We start from the raw sequence: 24,224 nt of genomic DNA, 5'->3' as shown, positions 1-24,224 counted from the left end.
CAAGGGCCCCAAGACTGTGCTGTTTAGACACTTTACCCCTAACCAATCAATCAACCAACCAACCTTGTAAATCGTAGCTTAATCCAGGTGGGATGCCCCCTCCATCTGGTTCTCCACACCGATCATCATATTTTGGATTATTTGCATCTAATGTAAGTGAAAGATTTATTGACAGGTGAACTGGTTATTCATTTTCTTAGAGAAAATGATTTTTATCCTCAGGTCTAATGGTTCAAACTGCTGTCAGGGCATGGGAGGTGAGATTCTGTTTGGGGTAATTCCTGCCACTTGCTGTGTTCAGGGTGTCCTTGATCCTACGTCCTCCACCAGGTGCCCTGGCCATCCATTCATTACTGCTTGTATTTTTAGGTGCAGTTAGCCTATTTCTGTGGTGCACCCTATTTTATTTTTTGGGAATTCCCCTTCGTAGCCATTGATGTTGAGGTGTCAGTTCCGGGTTGAGATGGTGCACTGGCCTTGGATTGAATCTGCCTGGTGGATTAACGATGAAGGTTGGTGTGCTGACCAGTCTGGCTGTAGTTTTTAGGCAGTTTATCACATCCACTAGATGAATGCTGGGATGGTACCTGAGTCCAACATTGATTACATGATTCACAAACATTTAGAAAACTTTTGGTCACTTTCGTGTGAATAATGATGCATGCAGACAATTGGGGTGTTCGCATCCCAACCCAGGGTAACAGCGTGGCATCAGGAGGGGCATCCAGCCATCTCTTAAGTTTTCATAACAAATCCATTAATAATCATCGTGACCCTATACTGATGTCTGACAAAGGTGTAAGAAAAAGAATGGATACCCTTTCATATAACTCAAAACCATAAGGATCCCTAATCTTTGATTCGAGCAATTCTTCAGGCTTTTCCAGTGATCCATTGACATCTTGAGGTGACGGGTACCCTGCTGGATATCAGCATTCTGTTTTCAGTCCAGTGGAGTTATAGGTGATCCCTCTGTGGTCTGCTCCCATGTGAAGCATCCTGTGATGTTTCACCTCTGGCCCTGTGTGCTTGGTGCTCTGTCTGCAATTCACGTCACGTGTTTACACTCTCAGTTCTTGGCCTGGCACACTGGACCAAAGAGAAAAAGCCTAAAACACTCTCAGTTCTTGGCCTGGTACACTGGACCAAAGAGAAAAATCCTACAGAAGCAGCATCTGGTGGGAGCAGGCGGCAGATGGAATGCCTGGAACTGACTGTGAAGGGGGAAGGCCTTAAGTTAAATACTGACCCCTTTATGAGTGGCAGTCTTAGGTAGCACCTGATGAAGATAATGAGCCATCCATCTGGCAACTTGATTACTTCTTTCACCTAATTTTAATATTGTTGGTCCCACTGATGTTCATTACATTTTAAGCTTTCCCAGTTTTACTGTTACTGTTTACCCTTCCACCCAAATAGAAGGTAGTGGAGTGGTCTCTCACCAGCTGTCTGGCCTGCAGACCAGCCTGAGAGATGTAGTTTTACCCTCCAATATAGCTTTCAGTGCCTTGATTTTCCCACTCTTACATGCTACTGCAATGCAATCAAATGTGTGGCTAACGTCACTAACTCCAGACGGACTACACCATAAATAAAAGACTACTAACCTCAGTGTGTAGTAACTTACCAATCCCTCTGAAACCAACTAATAACACCACCCTTCCATTTTATGACCCATTGTCTTCCCTCCTCTCCTACTTACTCCTCTCGACCCCTTCTTTATCCTCCTGTCATCTACTCCACCAGTCTACACATTCATCCCACCCTTGTGGTCACCACTCCTCTGCCACTCATGGACCACCTCTCCCATCCCTTCTCCAGGCTTCCCTACATTCCCCTCTCCCTTCTCATGACTCCTAGCTCCTCTCACTGGCTCCCCTCGTCGGCTCACCTATCCCCTCTCTGCTTTACAGTCTCTCCTTGCTGACTCCCTTCTCCCTCTCCAACACCACTCTTAGGCTCCTCAACCTTCTCCGGCAGCTCTCCTCTCTCCAACTCCTCTCCCCCTCTTTTGCTCATATCCCCTCTGGCTCATCTCCCCATCTTTGGCTCATCTCCCCCTCTTTGGCTCATCTCCCCCTCTTTGGCTCCTCTGCCCCACTGAGTCCTCTGCACCATGGCGCCCCTCACCCCCCATGTCCCCTCGCCACCCATGTCCCCTAGCCCCCCATGTCCCCTCGCCCCCCATGTCCCCTCGCAACCCCAAGTCCCATCGCCCCCCATGTCCCCGCGCCCCCCCATTGCCCTTTTGCCCCCACCCCATTTCCCTTCTCGCCCCACCCCATTTCCCCTCTCGCCCCCACACCATGTCCCCTCTCGCCCCCACACCATGTCCCCACTCGCCCCCACCCCATGTCCCCTCTCGCCCCCACTCCATGTCCCCTCACCCATCTTCCCCCTCGCCTCTCATCCTTGTCACCTCTCCACCTCCCTGCCCCCAACTCCCTCCCCCTCCCCTTTCCCCTCCCGTTTAGGCTTCCCCTCCTTCTCCCCCTCCCCCTTCCGATTCCTCCTTCCCTCTTCCCCCTTCCCCCTACCCCCACCACCAAACCCCAAACCCCTTCCAACCACCCCCGCCCCTGACCCTCCCCCTCGCCCTGTCGCCCCTGACCCTCCCCCTCGCCCTGTCGCCCCTGACCCTCCCCCTCCCCCTCGCCCTGTCGCCCCTGACCCTCCCCCTCCCCCTCGCCCTGTCGCCCCTGACCCTCCCCCTCGCCCTGTCGCCCCTGACCCTCCCCCTCGCCCTGTCGCCCCTGACCCTCCCCCTCCCCCTCGCCCTGTCGCCCCTGACCCTCCCCCTCGCCCTGTCGCCCCTGACCCTCCCCCTCCCCCTCGCCCTGTCGCCCCTGACCCACCCCCTCGCCCTGTCGCCCCTGACCCTCCCCCTCCCCCTCGCCCTGTCGCCCCTGACCCTCCCCCTCGCCCTGTCGCCCCTGACCCTCCCCCTCGCCCTCGCCCTGTCGGCCATGCCCCTCCCCCTCGCCCTCGCCCTGTCGGCCATGCCCCTCCCTCTCGCCCTGTCGGCCATGCCCCTCCCCCACGCCCTGTCGCCCCTCCCCCTCGCCCTGTCGCCCCTCCCGCTCGCCCTGTCGCCCCTCCCGCTCGCCCTGTCGCCCCTGCCCCTCCCCCTCCCGCTCGCCCTGTCGCCCCTGCCCCTCCCCCTCGCCCTGTCGCCCCTGCTCCTCCCCCTCGCCCTGTCGCCCCTCCCCCTCGCCCTGTCGCCCATCCCCCTCGCCCTGTCGCCCATCCCCCTCGCCCTGTCGCCCATCCCCCTCGCCCTGTCGCCCCTGCCCCTCCCCCTCGCCCTCGCCCTGTCGCCCTGTCGCCCATGCCCCTACCCCTCCCCCTCGCCCTGTCGCCCCTGCCCCTACCCCTCCCCCTCGCCCTGTCGCCCCTGCCCCTCCCCCTCGCCCTGTCGCCCCTGCCCCTCCCCCTCCCCCTCGCCCTGTCGCCCATGCCCCTCCCCCTCGCCCTGTCGACCATGCCCCACCCCCACGCCCTGTCGCCCCCGACCCTCCCCCTCGCGCTGTCGCCTCCGCCCCTCCCCCACGCCCTGTCGCTCCGCCCCTCCCTCTCGCCCTGTCGCCTCTGATCCTCCCCCTCGCCCTGTCGCCTCCGCCCCTTCCCTCTCCCATCTCCCCCTCGCCCTGTCGCCTCCGCCCCTCCCCCCCTCCCCCCTTCCCCCTTCCCCCTTCCCCTCGCCCTGTCGCCTTCGCCCTTCCGCCCCTCCCCCTCGCCCTGGCGCCTCCGCCCCTCCCCCCTCCCCCTCGCCCTGTCGCCTCCGCCCCTCCCCCTCGCCCTGTCGCCTCCGCCCCTCCCCCTCCCCTGTCGCCTCCGCCCCTCCCCCTCCCCTGTCGCCTCCGCCCCTCCCCCTCGCCCTGTCGCCTCCTCCCCTCCCCCCTCCCCCTCGCCCTGTCGCCTCCGCCCCTCCCCCTCTCCCTGTCGCCTCCGCCCCTCCCCCTCTCCCTGTCGCCTCCGCCCCTCCCCCTCTCCCTCTCCCTCTCCCTGTCGCCACCGCCCCTCCCCACCTCCCCCTCGCCCTGTCGCCTCCCCCTCGTCATGTCGCCTCCGCCCCTCCCCACCTCCCCCTCCCCCTCCCCCTGTCGCCTCCGCCCCTCCCCACCTCCCCCTCCCCCTCTCCCTGTCGCCTCCCCCCTCTCCCTCCTCCTTCCCCCTGTTGCCTCCCCCCTCCCTCTCCTCCTTCCCCCTGTTGCCTCCCCCCTCCCTCTCCCCCTGTCGCCTCCGCCCTTCCCCCTACCCCTCGCCCTGCCGCCTCCGCCCTCCCCCCTCCCCCTCGCCCTCCCCCCTCCCCCTCGCCCTGTCGCCTCCGCCCTTCCCCTCGCCCTGTTGCCTCCGCCCTTCCCCCCTCCCCCTCGCCCTGTCGCCTCCGCCCTTCCCCCCTCCCCCTCGCCCCGTCGCCTCCACCCTTCCCCCCTCCCACTCGCCCCGTCGCCTCCGCCCTTCCCCCCTCCCCCTCGCCCTGTCACCTCCGCCCCTCCCCCTCACCCTGTCGCCTCCGCCCCTCCCCTCTGCCCCTCTCCCTGTCGCCTCCGCCCTTCCCCCCTCCCCCTCGCCCCGTCGCCTCCGCCCTTCCCCCTCCCCCTCACCCTGTCGCCTCCGCCTTTCACCCCTCCCCGTCGCCCTGTCACCTCCGCCCTTCACCCCTCCCCGTCGCCCTGTCACCTCCGCCCTTACCCCCTCCCCATCGCCCTGTCACCTCCGCCCCTCCCCCTCGCCCTGTCGCCTCCGCCCCTCCCCCCTCGCCCTCGCCCTGTCGCCTCCGCCCCTCCCCCCTCCCCCTCGCCCTGTCGCCTCCGCCCCTACCCCCTCCCCCTCGCCCTGTCGCCTCCGCCCCTACCCCCTCCCCCTCGCCCTGTCGCCTCCGCCCCTACCCCCTCCCCCTCGCCCTGTCGCCTCCGCCCCTCCCCCCTCCCCCTCGCCCTGTCGCCTTCACCCCTCCCCCCTCCCGCTCGCCCTGCCGCCTCCACCCCTCCCCCCTCCCGCTCGCCCTGCCGCCTCCACCCCTCCCCCCTCCCGCTCGCCCTGCCGCCTCCACCCCTCCCCCCTCCCGCTCGCCCTGCCGCCTCCACCCCTCCCCCCTCCCGCTCGCCCCGCCGCCTCCACCCCTCCCCCCTCCCGCTCGCCCTGCCGCCTCCACCCCTCCCCCCTCCCGCTCGCCCTGCCGCCTCCACCCTTCCCCCCTCCCGCTCGCCCTGCCGCCTCCACCCCTCCCCCCTCCCTCTCGCCCTGCCGCCTCCACCCCTCCCCCCTCCCTCTCGCCCTGCCGCCTCCACCCCTCCCCCCTCCCGCTCGCCCTGTCGTCTCCGCCCCTCCCGCTCGCCCTGTCGCCTCCCCCCCTCCCACTCGTCCTGTCGCCTCCCTCCCTCCCCTCCCCCTCCCCATCGCCCTGTCGCCTCCCCCCTCCCCCTTGCCCTGTCGCCTCCCCCTCCCACTCGCCTTGTCGCCTCCCCCCTCCCACTCGCCTTGTCGCCTCCCCCCTCCCACTCGCCCTGTCTCCTCCCCCTTCCCCCTCCCCCTGTCGCCTCCGCCCCCCTCCCCCCCTGCCGCTCCGCCCCTGACTCTCCCCCTCCTCCATTCGCAACCGCCTCTCCCCCTCCCCCATTCGCCACCGCCACTCCCCCATTCGCCACCGCCCCTCCCCCATTCGCCACCGCCCCTCCCCCTCCCCCATTCGCCACCGCCCCTCCCCCTCCCCCTGTCGCCTCTGCCGCTCCCCCTCCCCCTGTCGCCTCTGCCGCTCCCCCTCCCCCTGTCGCCTCTGCCGCTCCCCCTCCCCCTGTCGCCTCTGCCGCTCCCCCTCCCCCTGTCGCCTCTGCCGCTCCCCCTCCCCCTGTGGCCTCTGCCGCTCCCCCTCCCCCTGTCGCCTCTGCCGCTCCCCCTCCCCCTGTCGCCTCTGCCGCTCCCCCTCCCCCTGTCGCCTCTGCCGCTCCCCCTCCCCCTGTCGCCTCTGCCGCTCCCCCTCCCCCTGTCGCCTCTGCCGCTCCCCCTCCCCCTCCCCCTGTCGCCTCTGCCGCTCCCCCTCCCCCTCCCCCTGTCGCCTCTGCCGCTCCCCCTCCCCCTCCCCCTGTCGCCTCTGCCGCTCCCCCTCCCCCTGTCGCCTCTGCCGCTCCCCCTCCCCCTGTCGCCTCTGCCGCTCCCCCTCCCCCTGTCGCCTCCGCCCCTCCCCCTCTCCCTGTCGCCTCCGCCCCTCCCCCTCCCCCTCTCCCTCTCCCTCTCCCTGTCGCCACCGCCCCTCCCCACCTCCCCCTCGCCCTGTCGCCTCCCCCTCGTCCTGTCGCCTCCGCCCCTCCCCACCTCCCCCTCCCCCTCCCCCTCCCCCTGTCGCCTCCGCCCCTCCCCACCTCCCCCTCCCCCTGTCGCCTCCGCCCCTCCCCACCTCCCCCTCCCCCTCTCCCTGTCGCCTCCCCCCTCTCCCTCCTCCTTCCCCCTGTTGCCTCCCCCCTCCCTCTCCTCCTTCCCCCTGTTGCCTCCCCCCTCCCTCTCCCCCTGTCGCCTCCGCCCTTCCCCCTACCCCTCGCCCTGCCGCCTCCGCCCACCCCCCTCCCCCTCGCCCTGTCGCCTCCGCCCTTCCCCTCGCCCTGTTGCCTCCGCCCTTCCCCCCTCCCCCTCGCCCTGTCGCCTCCGCCCTTCCCCCCTCCCCCTCGCCCCGTCGCCTCCGCCCTTCCCCCCTTCCCCCCTCCCCCTCGCCCTGTCACCTCCGCCCCTCCCCCTCACCCTGTCGCCTCCGCCCCTCCCCTCTGCCCCTCTCCCTGTCGCCTCCGCCCTTCCCCCCTCCCCCTCGCCCCGTCGCCTCCGCCTTTCCCCCTCCCCCTCACCCCGTCGCCTCCGCCTTTCCCCCTCCCCCTCACCCCGTCGCCTCCGCCTTTCACCCCTCCCCGTCGCCCCGTCACCTCCGCCCTTCACCCCTCCCCGTCGCCCTGTCACCTCCGCCCTTACCCCCTCCCCATCGCCCTGTCACCTCCGCCCCTCCCCCTCGCCCTGTCGCCTCCGCCCCTCCCCCCTCGCCCTCGCCCTGTCGCCTCCGCCCCTCCCCCCTCGCCCTCGCCCTGTCGCCTCCGCCCCTCCCCCCTCCCCCTCGCCCTGTCGCCTCCGCCCCTACCCCCTCCCCCTCGCCCTGTCGCCTCCGCCCCTCCCCCCTCCCCCTCGCCCTGTCGCCTCCGCCCCTACCCCCTCCCCCTCGCCCTGTCGCCTCCGCCCCTCCCCCCTTCCCCTCGCCCTGTCGCCTCCGCCCCTCCCCCCTTCCCCTCGCCCTGTCGCCTCCGCCCCTACCCCCTCCCCCTCGCCCTGTCGCCTCCGCCCCTCCCCCCTTCCCCTCGCCCTGTCGCCTCCGCCCCTCCCCCCTCCCCCTCGCCCTGTCGCCTTCACCCCTCCCCCCTCCCGCTCGCCCTGTCGCCTTCACCCCTCCCCCCTCCCGCTCGCCCTGCCGCCTTCACCCCTCCCCCCTCCCGCTCGCCCTGCCGCCTCCACCCCTCCCCCCTCCCGCTCGCCCTGCCGCCTCCACCCCTCCCCCCTCCCGCTCGCCCTGCCGCCTCCACCCCTCCCCCCTCCCGCTCGCCCTGCCGCCTCCACCCCTCCCCCCTCCCGCTCGCCCTGCCGCCTCCACCCCTCCCCCCTCCCGCTCGCCCTGTCGTCTCCGCCCCTCCCGCTCGCCCTGTCGCCTCCCCCCCTCCCACTCGTCCTGTCGCCTCCCTCCCTCCCCTCCCCCCCCCCACCGCCCTGTCGCCTCCCCCCTCCCCCTTGCCCTGTCGCCTCCCCCTCCCACTCGCCTTGTCGCCTCCCCCCTCCCACTCGCCCTGTCTCCTCCCCCTTCCCCCTCCCCCTGTCGCCTCCGCCCCTCCCCTCCCCCCCTGCCGCTCCGCCCCTGACTCTCCCCCTCCTCCATTCGCCACCGCCTCTCCCCCTCCCCCATTCGCCACCGCCCCTCCCCCATTCGCCACCGCCCCTCCCCCATTCGCCACCGCCCCTCCCCCTCCCCCATTCGCCACCGCCCCTCCCCCTCCCCCTCCCCCTGTCGCCTCTGCCGCTCCCCCTCCCCCTGTCGCCTCTGCCGCTCCCCCTCCCCCTGTCGCCTCTGCCGCTCCCCCTCCCCCTGTCGCCTCTGCCGCTCCCCCTCCCCCTGTCGCCTCTGCCGCTCCCCCTCCCCCTGTCGCCTCTGCCGCTCCCCCTCCCCCTGTCGCCTCTGCCGCTCCCCCTCCCCCTGTCGCCTCTGCCGCTCCCCCTCCCCCTGTCGCCTCTGCCGCTCCCCCTCCCCCTGTCGCCTCTGCCGCTCCCCCTCCCCCTGTCGCCTCTGCCGCTCCCCCTCCCCCTGTCGCCTCTGCCGCTCCCCCTCCCCCTGTCGCCTCTGCCGCTCCCCCTCCCCCTCCCCCTGTCGCCTCTGCCGCTCCCCCTCCCCCTGTCGCCTCTGCCGCTCCCCCTCCCCCTCCCCCTGTCGCCTCTGCCGCTCCCCCTCCCCCTCCCCCTGTCGCCTCTGCCGCTCCCCCTCCCCCTCCCCCTGTCGCCTCTTCCGCTCCCCCTCCCCCTCCCCCTGTCGCCTCTGCCGCTCCCCCTCCCCCTCCCCCTGTCGCCTCTGCCGCTCCCCTTCCCCCTCCCCCTGTCGCCTCTGCCGCTCCCCCTCCCCCTCCCCCTGTCGCCTCTGCCGCTCCCCCTCCCCCTGTCGCCTCTGCCGCTCCCCCTCCCCCTGTCGCCTCTGCCGCTCCCCCTCCCCCTCCCCCTGTCGCCTCTGCCGCTCCCCCTCCCCCTCCCCCTGTCGCCTCTGCCGCTCCCCCTCCCCCTCCCCCTGTCGCCTCTGCCGCTCCCCCTCCCCCTCCCCCTCCCCCTCCCCCTCCCCCTCCCCCTCCCCCTCCCCCTCCCCCTCCCCCTCCCCCTCCCCCTCCCCCTCCCCCTCCCCCTGTCGCCTCTGCCGCTCCCCCTCCCCCTCCCCCTGTCGCCTCTGCCGCTCCCCCTCCCCCTCCCCCTGTCGCCTCTGCCGCTCCCCCTCCCCCTCCCCCTGTCGCCTCTGCCGCTCCCCCTCCCCCTCCCCCTGTCGCCTCTGCCGCTCCCCCTCCCCCTCCCCTTGTCGCCTCTGCCGCTCCCCCTCCCCCTCCCCCTGTCGCCTCTGCCGCTCCCCCTCCCCCTGTCGCCTCTGCCGCTCCCCCTCCCCCTGTCGCCTCCGCCCCTCCCCCTCCCCCTGTCGCCTCTGCCGCTCCCCCTCCCCCTGTCGCCTCCGCCCCTCCCCCTCCCCCTGTCGCCTCTGCCGCTCCCCCTCCCCCTGTCGCCTCCGCCCCTCCCCCTCCCCCTGTCGCCTCCGCCCCTCCCCCTCCCCCTCCCCCTGTCGCCTCTGCCGCTCCCCCTCCCCCTGTCGCCTCTGCCGCTCCCCCTCCCCCTGTCGCCTCTGCCGCTCCCCCTCCCCCTGTCGCCTCTGCCGCTCCCCCTCCCCCTGTCGCCTCTGCCGCTCCCCCTCCCCCTGTCGCCTCTGCCGCTCCCCCTCCCCCTGTCGCCTCCGTCCCTCCCCCTCCCCCTGCCGCCTCCGCCCCTGAGCCTCCCCCTCCCCCATTCGCCTCTACCCCTCCCCCTGTCGCTTCTTCCCCTCCCCCTGTCGCCTCCAAGGCACTGCGGTGACACCCACACCATCAGTACCAGTACCTACAAGCTCTGTGTCTGAGAACGAGGTGGAGATTTTGGCACCCTCTGAGGACCTAGATGTCCCTGGGCCCTCAGACACAATGGATGTTGACCGAGCGAGGTGGCGCAGTGGTTAGACACCGTACTCGCATTCGGGAGGACGACTGTTCAATCACGCGTCCGCCCATCCTGATTTGGGTTTTCCGTGATTTCCCTAAATCACTCCAGGCAAATGCCGGGATGGTTCCTTTGAAAGGGCATGGCCGACGTCCTTCCCCATCCATCCCTAATCCGATGAGACCGATGACCACGCTGTCTGGTCTCCTTCCCCAAACAACCAACCAACCAACAATGGATGTTGATTGCACAAGTACTCATCTGGTGGCAGCAGGTAATCCTGAGGTGTATACTGCCTCATTGAGTGTTTCATGCGCTCCCAGTCTCATGTTCATGTACTCCTCTGGTGGAATTGCGGCGGTTTTTTCTGCCACCTGGCTGAGCTATGGTAACTGTTAAGCTTTACACCTGCTTTCTGCATTGCCCTCCAGGAAACCTGGTTCCCGGCAATGCGGACCCCTGCCCTCCGCAGCTGTAAGGGATATTACAGGAACTGTAGCGACTATAATAGTGTCAGGTGGAGTTTGTGTCTATGTCCTGAACTCAGTATGTAGTGAATCTGTGCCCCTTCAAACTCCTCTTGAAGCTGAGGCTGTCAGAATAAAGACGATGCAGGAAATAACTGTCTGCAATGTATATCTTCCTCCACATGGTGCAGTATCCCTGAATGTATTAACTGCACTGACTGATCAACTCCCTAAACCTTTCCTACTTTTTGGAGATTTTAACGCACATAGCCCGTTGTGGGGTGGCACCATGCTTACTGGCCTAGGTAGGGAGGTCGAAAATTGACTGTCACAACTCGACCTCTGCCTCTTAAATACAGGTGCCCCCACACATTTCAGTGTGGCATATGGCACATATTCGGCCATTGAGCTCTCGGTTTGCAGTCCTGGCCTCCTCCTGTATATCCACTGGAGAGCACATGACGAGCTGTGTGGTAATGACCACTTCCCCATCTTCCTGTCGCCACCCCCGCTGTCATGTCATGGATGCCTACGCAGATGGGCTTTAAACAAGGCAGTCTGGGAAGACTGCACCTCTGCTATCACTGCCGAATCTTCCACTCATGGTGCCATGGATGTTGTTCTTGAGCAGGTCACTACAGCGATCATTTCTGCGGCAGAACCTCATTCTTTAGCGTGCCCCCAGCGAAAGTCAGTCCCTTGGTGGTCGCCGGAAGTCGCTGAGGCAATTAAAGAGCATCTGCGAGCTCTACAGTGACATAAGGTGCACCCTTCCCTAGAATACCTAATAGCCTTTAAGCAGCTCCATGCCCGCGTTCACTAGCTTATAAAACGACGGATCAGGTGTGCTGGGAGAAGTAGGAGGTACGTCTAATCCATTGGGTGCCATGCACTTTACTGAACACTATACTTGAGCCTCTTCATTGGAGAACTACCCCCCCAAGCCTTTAGTACCCTCAAACGGTGGATGGAAAGGAAAGTCCTCTTGTTCACTACATGCCACAGTGAACCATATAACACCCCATTTACAGAGTGTGAGCTGCTCAGCGCCCTTGCACATTGTCCCGACACAGCTCCTTGGCCTGATTGGATCCACAGTCATATGATTAAACATCTCTCGTCTGACTACAAGTGACATCTCCTCGTCATCTTCAACTGGATCTGGTGTGATGGCATCTTTCCATCTCAATGGCGGGAGAGCACCATCATTCTGGTGCTCAAACCCGGTCAAAACCTGCTTGATTTGGATAGCTACTGGCCCATCAGCCTCACCAACTTTCTTTGTAAGGTGCTGGAACGTATGGTGTGTTGGCGGTTGGGTTGGATCCTGGAATCGTGGCCTACTAGCTGCATGTCAGGGCGGCTTCCGTCAAGGTCGCTCTACCACTGATAATCTTGTGTCCCTTGAGTCTGCCATCCAAACAGCCCTTTTCCAGACATCGGCATTTGGTTGCTGTCTTATGTAAAGCATACGGCACGACCTGGTGACATCATATCCGTGCCACATTTTATGAGTGGGGTCTCCGAGGCCCACTCCCTATTTTTATCCAAAACTTCCTGTTGCTAGGTATTTTCTGTGTTCAAGTCAGTGCCTCAAATAGTTCTCCCTGTATCTAGGAGAATGGCATTCTGCGGGGCTCCATATTGAGTGTCTCTCTATTTTTAGTGGCTATTAACAGTCAATCAGCAACTGTAGGGCCGTTGGTCTCACATTTTCTGTATGCGGATGATTTCTGCATTTTGTACTTCTCCTCCAGTACTAGTGTTGCTGAGCGGCACCTACAGGGAGCCACTCACAAGGTGCAGTCATGGGCTGTAGCCCACGGCTTCCAGTTTCCATCAGCGAAGTCGTGTGTCATGCATTTCTGTCGGCATTGCACCATTCATCCAGAAGCAGAACTGTACCTTAATGTCGATCCACTCACTGTAGTGGAGACATATTGAGTCTTAGGAATGGTTTTCGGTGCCCGATTGACTTTGCTACCTCACCTTAGTCAGGTTAAGTGGAAGTGCTGGCAGCACCTCAATGCTGCCCGAGCCAAGACCCACTGGGGTGCAGATCACTCTACGCTGCTGCAGCTCTACAGAGCCCTTGTTCAATCCCGCCTTGACTATGGGAGTTTGGTTTATGGTTCGGTGGCGCCCTCAGTGCTGCATTTACTTGACCCAGTGCACCACTGTGGCGTTCGCCTAGTGACAGGAGCTTTTAGAATGAGTCCGGTGACGAGTGTCCTGATGGAGCCCGGAATCCCTCTATTGAAGGTTAGGTGTGCACAACTGCTCGCCAGTTACGTTGCACATGTTTGTAGTTCTGCGCATCTAAATTACCGTCTCCTTTTCCCGCCCATGGCAGTTCATCAGCTGCATCAGTGACCCAGGTCAGGGCGTACGATGGCGGTTTGTGTTCGGTCCCTTTTGTCTGAACTGGAATCCTTTCCATTACCACCTTTCCTCAAGGTCCATTCATGTACACCTCCATGGTGTGCACTTAGGCCACTGATTCTTCTGGACCTTTCGCATGGCCCTAAATTCTGCGTTAACCCTGTGGCTCTCCGCTATCACTTCCTGTCAATTCTCAACATGTACCGGAGCCATGAAGTGGTTTACACTGACAGCTTGATGTCTGACAGTCATGTAGGTTTGTGTGTGTTGATGGAGGACATATTGAACAGCATTCCTTGCCCGATGGCTGCAGTGTTTTCACTCCAGAGATGGTGGCCATGTCTCGTGCTCTTGAGCACATCCCCTCATGCCCTGGCGAGTCATTTCTCCTGTGTACTGACTCCTTGAGCAGCCTACAAGCTATCGACCAGTGCTACCCTCGCCATCCTGTGGTAGCATCCATTCAGGAGTCCATGTATGCCCTGGAACGGTCCCGTCGTTCAGTGGTGTTTGTGTGGACCTCGGGACATGTCGGAATCCCAGGCAACGAACTTGCCGACAGGCTATGCGGAAACCGCTTCTGGAGATGGGCATCCTCGGAACTGACCTGCGTTCTGTCGTATGCCACGTAGTTTTTCAGCTTTGGGAGATGGAATGGCAGAACAGTACGCACAACAAATTACGTGTCATTAAGGAGACTACGAATGTGTGGAAGTCTTCCATGCGGTTGTAGGCGCTACAGCCTGGAACCGAGCGACTGCTACGGTCGCAGGTTCGAATCCTGCCTCGGGCAAGGTTGTGTGTGATGTCCTTTGGTTAGTTAGGTTTAATTAGCTCTAAGTTCTAGGCGACTGATGACCTCAGAAGTTAAGTCGCATAGTGCTCAGAGCCATTCTTCTATGCAGTCCTCTCGCAGGGAATCAGTTATCCTCTGCCAGCTCTGCATTGGGCATACATGGCTAAAGCATGGTTACCTATTCCGTCATGAGGATCCACCTCAGTGTCGCTGTGGCTCACAAATGACGGGTGTCCACCTCTTGCTGGACTGCACACTTTTAGCCACTCTGCGGCGGACTTTTAACTTTCCCAGCAGCCTACCTTTGGTGTTGGGCGACAATGCCTCAACAGCAGCTTTAGTTTTTTCCTTGCTTGCTCCTATTGCCATCCCCACCCATTCTCATTCCTAACATGTGCAGCATGCATCTTTCTCCAGCATCTTTATCACTTCTCTCTTCCTCCTCTTATCCCTGCTACTTTCCTCTCATCATCTCCTACTCAACTTTATCTGCCTTTCATCATCCATTTACCGCTTCCTTTCTCTGTTTGCTGCTCACTCTCTTCTCTCTTTGCTCTATTCCTCATGTGGGATATGACAGTTCCCTGTTACATTTTGCGTTTCTCTACTAATTTTATATCTTAGATGTGGGATAAGTTTTCTTATTTATTTTTTATTTCAAATACACCTTTCTTCTCATCTTTCATACCTATTTCATTCCATTTGCACTATTCTGTAGTCTTGATAACTCTTCATTTATTGGGGACTGTGAAGGTGAGTGAGAGGTGGAATAGAATTATTTGCGATTTCTCAGTAAACTGTGTGTGTGATGTGGTGCTTAATAGTTGGAAATTATTGTTTTAGGTTGGTTGTGCAACTATTAAAGAAGATAAAGAAGCTTTTGCACTGATATCAGTTTCACCGACAGAAGTAAGAGACCTGGACTTTGCAAATGATGCTTGTAAAGTTTTAGCAACCATTTCTACAAAGTTAGAAAGGGGAACTATATCACACAATGAGAGGAGGTCAGTAGCTGATTGGCGAGTATTTTATCTGACTATTTCTAGTCAGCATATTGCTTGCTTAATACTGCATTAGGGTGGTCTTGTGTTTTTTTATGGCATGGAATTTTTATGTATAACATATTACTTGTTTGCAGTCATCACTTGTTCATTTTATATTTATGGTATTTTTGCCCATTGTCCTTCATCCCTTTGGAGACAAGTTGTTAATCTTGAAACTGAAAGTACTTTTTCTCTGCAAACGTTAAATTTGTGATATCTATTCAAGAAATGAACCTTGTGCAACTATGAACAACCGTCAGCTGTATAATAGAATGATAACAATGAAAATTTGTGTTGGACTGGGAATCGAACCCAGATTTGCTTATGTTGAGCGGTCACCTTAAAATTAGGCTATCTGAGCGTGATTTAACGGTCATGAACCATGTGCCTACAACTTGGACTTGTACATCCATTATGTGTATTCCTGTACATACAAGACATTTTACTTGAAAGTCGCTTGCCCGATGTCGGCGGATAAATACAAATATTACAGTGACTGTGTTATTCTGAATTACGCCCAAAGAAACATTGCATTGTAATTTAGAATAACACAGGTACTGCAGTATTGTATTTATCCACCGACACCAGCTAAGCAACTTTCAAGTAAAATATCTCACTAATGCTAGAATACACAGAATGGATAGATGAGTACAGGTTGTAGGCACATGGTCGACAACATATGGTAGTCTGGGTGTGGCCATGTCGCATTTGGATAGCCTAATGGTAAGGCGACTGTTCATGATAAGTGGAAATTCTGCGTTTGAGTCCCGGTCTGGCACAAATTTTCGTTGTTGTCATTCCATTATACAGGTGATGATTGTCTATATGTGCGATTGCAAATACATTTCATTTATTTTCTAAAGGCTGCAGTTGCTACAGTGCGTGTTCATTGCATTATAATTCAGAATAGCACAGGCGCTGCAGCATCATATATAATGTTTCAGTAGTAATCTTCTGTACTCTTTCCATTATAACAGTGACATTACCCATGGAAAGTAGTTAATGCCTCTTACGTTACTTGATACGGGCTATTTTTAGTCTGAAGGTGCAATTTTTGTGTTGTTACTATCACACTTTAGGGGTTTACCCATGTTTTGCACCCACACAGTCATTACATTACACTCTGCACAGAATTTTCGTGAATTGTTTTGCCCGTTTGTATTGCAACTCTTCATGACACCTCTTGCCTCAGATTTGCCAATTCACATGATGGGAAATAGGAAAGGGTGTGAGGACAAGGAGAGACAGTGGGGGAACCATGGTGGGGTGGCTTGTGTGCCTCAGTGATACAGATAGCCATACCATAGGTGCAACCATAATGGAGACATATCTGTTGAGACGTCAGACAAATGTGTGGTTCCTGAAGAGGGGCAGAAGTCTCTTCAGCTTTTGCAAGGATAAAAGCCTGGATGGTTGATGAATGGCCTCGTAACATCAGCCAAAATGGCCTCACTTTGCTGGCACTGTGAATGGCTGAAAGCAAGTGGAAGCTACAGCCATAATTTTTCCAGCAGCCTTGCAGCTCCTTTGCATGGTTAAATGATGATGGCATTTTCTTGGGTAAAATATTCTGGAGGTAAAATAGTCCCCCATTCGAATCTCCAGGCAGGGACTACTCGGAAGGATTTCGTTACCAGGAGAAACAAAAGTGGCATTCTATGGAATGGAGCATGAAATGTTAGATCCCTTAGTTGGGCACGTAGGTTATAAAAGTGAAAAAGGGTAATGGATATGTTGAAGTCAGATATAGTAGGGATTAGTGAAGTTCAGTGGCAAGAGGGACAGTGCTTCTGGTCAGGAGTGTACAGGATTATAAATATAAAATCAAATAAGAGTAATTCAGGAGTAGCTCTAATAATGAATAAGAAGGTAGGAATGCATGTAAGCTACTATGAACAGCACACTGAACACATTATTGGAGCCAAAGCAAGAAACCCACACGCACCAGTAGTATGAGTATATATGCCAATTAGCTCTGCAAATGATGAAGATATGGAATATATTGAAGTAATGTATGATGATGAGATAAAAGAAATTATTCAGATAGTTAAGGGAGATGAAAATTTGTGGTGAGGGACTATAATTCAGTAGAAGGAAAATGAAGAGAAGGAAAGTAGTAGATAAATGTTGCCTGGAGCAAAAAAATGAAGAAAAAGTTGCCTGGTAGAATTTGGCACAGAGCGTAATTTAATCATTGCTAACACTTGGTTTGAAAATTGTGAAAGAGGATTGTGTACATGAAATAGACCTGTGGAAGCTGGAAGGCTTCAGATTGATTAAATAATGGTAAGACAGAGATTTTGCAAACAGATTTTAGACCGTAAGACATTTCCGGGGTGGATGTACCTCAGTTTATTTTGCACTTCCTATTTGAGATTAACAGGTGGCAGAAAATGGATAGAGTACAGATGTAAGAATATAAAAGTATATATTACTAGAGGAAAGACAGATATTGCCTACAAGACAATTAAAGAAGACTTTGGAGAAAAGAGAGGCTACTGTATGAATATCAAGAGCTCAGATGGAAACCCAGTACTAAGGAAAGACGGTATGGCTGAAATATAGAAGGAATTTTTTTAGAGGGGCTACACAAGGGAGATGAAGTTGAAGGCAGTATTGTAGAAAGGGAAGGGAACATAGATGAAGATGAGATGAGAGATGTGATAATACTAGAAGAATTCTTCAGAACACTGAAGACAGGTTACTGGAAGGCAAACCTACATTTATAGCATTTGCAAACTTAGACAATGCTTTTGACAATGTTGACTGGAATAATCATTCAAATTATAAAAGTGGAAGGGTAAAATACAGGAAATGAAAGGCTATATTCAAATTGTGCAGAGACCAGATGGCAGTTACAAGAGTCACTGGGCATGAAAGGGAACCAGTGGTTAAGAAGGGAGTGGGACAGGTTTGTAGCCTATAACCAATCTTATTCAATCTTTCTATTGAGCAAGCAGTAAAGTAAACCAAAGAAAAATGTAAAGGGATTAAAGTTCAAGGAGAAGAAATAAGAACTCTGAGGATTGCCCATGACATTGTAATTCTATAAGAGGCAGCAAAAGACTTGGAAGAGCAGTTGAACAGAAGGATTGGTGTCTTGAAAGGAGGATGTAAGATGAACATCAACAAAAGCAAACCACGGATAATGAAATGTACTCAAATTAAATTGGGTGATGCTGAGAGAAAGTAGTAAATGCATTATGTTGTTTAGGCAGCAAAATAACTGATGATGGTCGAAGTAGAGATGATATAAAATTTAGATAGGCAATGGCAAGAAAAGTGATCTGAAGAGAAATCTGTTAACTTGACATATAGATGTAAGTCTTAGGAAGTCTTTTCTGAATATATTTGTCTGGAGTGTAGTCATATATGGAAGTGAAACATGGACGAGAAACAGTTTAGAGAAGAAGAGAATAGAAGCTTTTGAAATGTGGTGCTACAGAAGAATGCTGAAGATTGCATGAGTAGATTGTGTAACTAATGAGGAGGTACTGAATATAATTAGGAAGAAAAGAAATTTGTGGCACAACTTGACTAAAAGAAGAGATCTTTTGATAGGACACATTCTGAGACATCACATCAAGGTATACCAATTTATTATTGGAGGGAAATTTGCAGTCTTTGGACTGAAGACCACATCATCATTATCATCATCTTACAATGGAAGTTAGTGCCACGCAATGGGGCATATGCCAAATGGTACTAGAAAATATATACGTAAAATGGCTGCATTATTTCCAGGTTACGCCTCCATTCATATAATTTTGTATGTTTAATTTCCATAGTTACTATACACAATGAAAAATATTTTGTATATATTTTATTTTAATTTTGTGAAAGACAGCCGTTTTTCTTCCCGTAATTTTTTAGTTTGGTTGGGCATTTCTTATGTGCAATATTGCAAAGAATGTAGTTTACTGCAGGAAACATAATTTGTATAGCTGTTGCTAAATACCAACCACTTCAGGAAGTTTACTTTCCAATGGTTGAGTAGAAATGGGAAGAATCTGGTGTTTCAAAGCTGCCAGCTGTTTGGAGCTGCCAGTCCTCATAGACATTAGCTGTCGGCACATTTCAGTGACAGCTGCTAAGTGTGACAGTGGAACCTTGCGTGTCACAGAGAGCTGGATTTTAGCTATGATTGTGAAGATAGTACAAACATCAACCTCAGGTTGTACGTGTCAATTACGGTGTGGATGGTTGTCGAAGAGTAACAGTCATTATCGGGTAAACTTAGTTGTATTAGGCTTGCTTATTTGTGCAAGGCTCCGCTCATGTTGACGTAGGAGTTGGTATTTCATCTGAGAACAATGACACACACTCAACAAAACTGAATTTGTGAAGATCACTAAGATGGTCAACTCAAATATAATAATTCCACATGCTAACAGGAAATGGGGTGTTGCAGAAAAGTGCTGAAGATTAGATGGAATGTTCATATAACTACTGAAGACAAAAAGTACTGAATCTAATTAAGGAAAAAGAAATTTGCATCAAAACATGACTAAAAGGGGAGATTATTTGATAGGACACATACAGAGTGATCAAGGAATAGTCAGTTTACTAATAGAGAGATTTGTTGGGGGTAAACCTTGTAAAGGAAGAACAAGGCTAGACTTATGTAAGCACATGCAAATGGATGTCAGGTGTAGTAGTTACGCAGAGCTCAGGCACTCATTACCTTGTCTGCAGCCAGGCACATATATATAGACTACCTGCCATGTAGCCTTACTGCCTGCTTTGTGTGTGTACACAAGTCAGTTGGCCACCCCTGACTGTGGGTGCTCATCCAGGGAAGTGCAATCATGTAGTCCACAGGTCAGCTGCCTGAGTGCTCATCTGGGGCAGTATATCACGTAGGCCACAGATCGGCTTCCTAAGTGTTCACCTGTGAAGTCTTTTCCCCACCTGTCAGCTGTTTCCACACCCGTCAGCTGTTTCTCCATTCGTCAGCTGTCTGCCTGACCTACCCACCACTGCCTGTGGGTGCTGGGCTGAGTGGCCCCTCCGGCTAGAACAGCCTCACCTATGTGATTGTATCTCTGCAGAATTGCGAAACAGTGTTGTAAATAGAGGTTGTTATACAAAATACTGAAAGTGTCATCCAAGAGAAGTACATTGTGTATTATTGTAATCATTTATTAACAAAATGTATGAAATGAGAGTGAAACATGAGTCATGTGGTGCCATTGCTTTAGTGTATTCATTTTCCACTAGGGCATAACTTTCATATGCTCTGGTTTGTCCAGTGGAGCCAGCAGATTATGACGCTTCAGAGGGCAGAATGAAAATATAATAATATTTTTATTAGAGTGGAGTGAAGTGTCATAGAAATATATAGGCAGTTGACAGGTAGAAATGTAGAATTGTAATTTGGAAATGTTTTTTTCAAATAAATTAGTGTGATAATGTTAAATGCAGCTCTAGCTTTACACTGACTTCAAGTTGTTTATTTGTTGCATGTTAAGAACATACAGTTACAAAAGTTTAACCACAATGCTAGAATCCTCAAGGTGGTTTGGTAGCATAAATTACTCATCCCGAATGATTCTGGTAAACAACTGGTTAAGTTTTAATAATAGCTACAATTGTTATTTTGTTAAGTATAACTTAAGGCAAAACTGAGGATTTAGTGAGCTGCTGTATTATGCAAAAAGTAATTGATTTATATTCCATATTTACAAATATACTCGTATTTCAATTTTTTATAACTATAATTTTAAAATTTGTTTATTTAAAATTTTTCAGAGCTGTTACAAGTCTGCTGCAGGATATAGTTTATTTCATTGCGGGACTTGAAAATGAACAGAATAAATCAGAAGCACTGGATCTCGTGGTTCAGAATCCAAATAGAGATCGACAAAAGCTCCTCCGTGAACAATATATACTTAAACAGCTATTCAAAATACTTCAGGCACCATTCCTTGAAAGTGGAGAAGGTGAAGGACCATTTCTTAGAATTGAAGAGCTTGGGGATCCCCGCCATGCACCGTACAAATATATCTTCCGTCTGTGTTATCGTATTCTGAGACTTAGTCAGCAAGATTATCGCAAAAACCAGGTATGATAAATAATTTTAAAAAATCATATTATTAATTTAAATCAAATACTTCACTTTCCCGCACCTTTAACCAGAACCTTTTGACTTTTTTGGTTCATCAGTTTAACAATTTCTTATAATTACTTTTTAAATTTAGTTGAATCTCTTGAGTTCTGTGTACAGATTTTTTAAAATGTTAAGTCGTGTGCAGAAAGCAGGAACAGTAGATAGGACTTCTTCAAAAGATGTAGAGGATGTTAAACACTGATTCCCTTCTTTTACCTTGAAAGAAGAAATTCAGGAATTTCCTGATTTAAGAATTAAGAGGAGATTAACATTATACATAAAAAATGTGGTTGTAATACAAGCAACTGCTTGGGTAAAGGTAACTGCTCACTATATAGTGCATGTAATTATGATTGTCTCCTTAATCTATTTGCTGCTAAAGCAGCTGAACAGTCTGAGCCAATTAGTTGTAATTTGTATTTAGTGTGGAATCAGTTTAGTGGTGTTACATTTGCAAGACAGAACAAATGAATATTGTTTATGACAAATATAGAAAGTAGTTTCTAAAATTTTTGGATGTGTCACTACATATTTAGAGATGTATTTTTTCTGAGACCTGTGGCACAATTGGACTAATGATGTTATCATAAAACAGGACAGTTGGTCAGCTATACGTTCACTCTCTCTTTTTTTTTCCCCTGCTACCTCCGGTATTTCCTTGCAATTTAATCCTTGTTTCTCTATTTACATTTCCTGTTTTGTGCCAGTGCTGAAAGTAACATATAAATGGATTATGGGGTGAATTATGCAGTGAAAACAAGATGTTATGGACAGTGCAGTGTTTTATGTCCACTCACAAGACACGCTGGTTCCACTCCTGGCAGTCACAGAAGGAGTTGTAGCAAGGTGCATCGTCTGTTTATCACTGCTGAAACCCACTGTAGGCGGTGATGCCCATAGTGGGGATGTTGGAGTGATTGTCTGTTACCAGCAACTACAAAGCTGCCTGAAATGGCCTGGCAAAATCAGTGTGTACCCTTTACCATGGGTGGTCTGGGCATGGCCACAGAGAAAAATGTTGTGCCAGGGCTGCCCAGTTCGAGAAGCAGGCATGATGAGCAACATACACATTCAATCTCAGCATCAATACCAGGCCACTATATGTGGTGCTGGGCTAATGCTGTTATGCGTATTGTCTCCCAATGCGAGGCATAAAGTAGCTGGAATATGTGAGGGGACGGATGATGACCTGGCTTTCAGAGTCATCAGTGATCATTGTTAAGATGCCATTTGTGACATTAAGCAAAAATAGTTGGGAAATGCTGGCTCTGCTTCGTTTGGTAAGTGCCCTGACCACTCTGGATGCTGACAAAAGTTTGCACAGAAGTGGGTTGTGAGCCGATGCTGTGGCTACCTTGGTGTCATTGTGGATATTTGTGCAGGGTCTGTTGTGGGTCCTGATAAAGTGCAAAATAAATTCTGTGTCGAGGCTGACAGGAGGGCGGGACGGGGGTCTGCATTTACGTGTGGGACTAAAGGAATTTTGTTATTATATTTGTTTAAAAACAATACCTACAGCTGTACGTGCTGTGCTGTCTTTTCTGGGTGCTTAGACTGATGCCCAAAAATTCGTATTAAACATTTGTGGTCAGTTAACAGGTCATATTTGCTGCTGCACAAATGCTTGTGGAACTTCTTGATGCAGTAAATAATTGCTAAAGCCTCCTTCTCAACTTGGGAACAGTTTGTTTTGATGGTGTATGTGATTGGTCTTTCAGAGTCATCTGAAAATTATGTAACAAAACTGATGCAATCCTGTGCTGTGACATATTGATCTCGAGTATGAACTGTAGCCTCGACGTATGTGGCATCGGGTATTGTGCTGTTTTGGGAGAATCCTTAAAGGATTGAAAAGCCTGTTAGCATAAAACTGAAGGCACAAATTTGATACCCCTTCTGCGCAGATGGTTGAGTGAGTGGGTGAATCGTCCTGCTGTGGGAATAAGTGTTGTGTATTAAATGATCTTGCCACAAAAATTGTTTGAGGTTGGTGGGTGATGGCATATTGATTACTGCACTGAAATGGTCACATTTGGACACAATGCTTTTGATAATGAGAATGTGCTCTAGGTATTTAATGCTGGTTCTAAAAGAACTGCACTTGTCTAATTTACAACATAAATTTTCCAGGAGCTACTTAATAAGCGATCCAGATTCCTGTGGTATTCCACTTACATTGCTCATGCAGTGATGGTGTCATCTAAACAGTTAATACAGTGTGGAATGCCCTGAATCAGTTTGGAAGATGGCAGGGAAACTAGCAACCTCAAACAGGAAATGATTATACTGGTGCAAGCCAGATGGTGTGTTTAACACCAGCAATGATATTGATTCATTATCTAACAGAAGCTGTTAATAAGCTTCTTTTAAATATAATTTAGAAAATATTGGCCCCAGCTAGTTTTTTTAATTCCTCTGGGCAAGGCATAGGATAGAGATCAGTGTTGGACTGAGCATTGATTATTGTCTTGAAATCATAACAAATTTGTAAAGATCCATTAGGTTTTATATTGGATTGAGCATTGATAGTTGCAGAGACCCATTTGGTTTTACAATGATAACCATGAGCATCATCTATTGACTGGCTGAGACTGGTGAAATGGTGCCCAATTTCTGAAGCCAGAGAGCTCTGCCTGATCAGTGTCTCTTAACAGCAAATGGCAGTGTGCAAGCTCTACAAAATTTTGGTGCCAGTCATGGTTTCATAGAGGTTGAGCAGTAAAATTTTTTGCGCAATGTATTGATGGTTCTTAAATTTCTTCATACGTATTGCAAAGAGGATCTGTACAAGAAAATGGCACCAGTAGTTTTAAACCAAGTGCTGTAAAGACATGTGAGTCAAAAATGTTAAAATGATAGTCGACTTCACTACCAAGAATGTTAGCACGCACTCAACGTTTTGGTATGTAGCTGTAAGCGACATTTCTCTGGGAGAGAGATTGTGTTTGGCAGTAAGATTGGTTGGTTGTGTTGGGGAAGGAGACCAGACAGCGAGGTCATCGGTCTCATCGGATTAGGGAAAGACAGGGAAGGAAGTCGGCCGTGCCCTTTGAAAGGAACCATCCCGGCATTTGCCTGGAGCGATTTAGGGAAATCACGGAAAACCTAAATCAGGATGGCCGGACACGGGATTGAACCGTCGTCCTCCCGAATGCGAGTCCAGTGTCTAACCACTGCGCCACCTCGCTCGGTTTGGCAGTAAGACACAACCCATAACTGAGGCTTGCAGCAAAGGTGAGGGAACCTGCTGTTATGTATCCTCATTGGTTAAAGACACAGCAGTTCCACCGTTGAGCTGAAACTCCGGTAACTGTCTGGAAATAGTAAGAGCCAACATTAGGTTTTGTAGCACTTATAGAACTGCCTAATCAGCTGCTGTGACTATGTAGAGCAGTGTGTTGTCACAGGTCCCTGGTGGTGTGGGGTGCTGGCAACCAGTTTGATAACACAGAGGCCCCAGGTACCTGGGTTTTCCACATGCCAAACACTGCTCAATGTGCTGCGGGTAACTGTATTGCCAATGGCAGCTGCCACAGTCTGTGCATGACTAGAGTGTTGTCGACGTGCATGGTGAATGCTTCAGTGCCAAGGGGGAAGATATTTCTGACCTGCCCATTTAGTATTAAAAATGGCTTACTCGTCACTAAGGGGAAATCATTAAGATGTATACCAGTATTAGAAACAAGGCA

At 53.7% G+C, this 24,224-nt stretch overlaps 1 protein-coding gene across 1 annotated transcript in view; it reads left to right on the top strand.

Moving 5' to 3' along the window:
• LOC124554726 (inositol 1,4,5-trisphosphate receptor) overlaps positions 1–24,224 on the top strand; it is a 348,395-nt gene that overhangs the window by 60,383 nt on the left and 263,788 nt on the right. The window contains exons 10-11 of the mRNA XM_047128370.1: positions 14,227–14,387; positions 20,178–20,490. Of these exons, the coding sequence (XP_046984326.1) occupies positions 14,227–14,387; positions 20,178–20,490 (474 nt within the window). The remainder of the gene's footprint in view (positions 1–14,226; positions 14,388–20,177; positions 20,491–24,224) is intronic.

This window comes from Schistocerca americana, chromosome X (assembly GCF_021461395.2).
Source record: "Schistocerca americana isolate TAMUIC-IGC-003095 chromosome X, iqSchAmer2.1, whole genome shotgun sequence".
Taxonomy (NCBI): Eukaryota; Metazoa; Arthropoda; class Insecta; order Orthoptera; family Acrididae; genus Schistocerca; species Schistocerca americana.
This window is presented reverse-complemented; position numbering and strand designations above follow the sequence as displayed.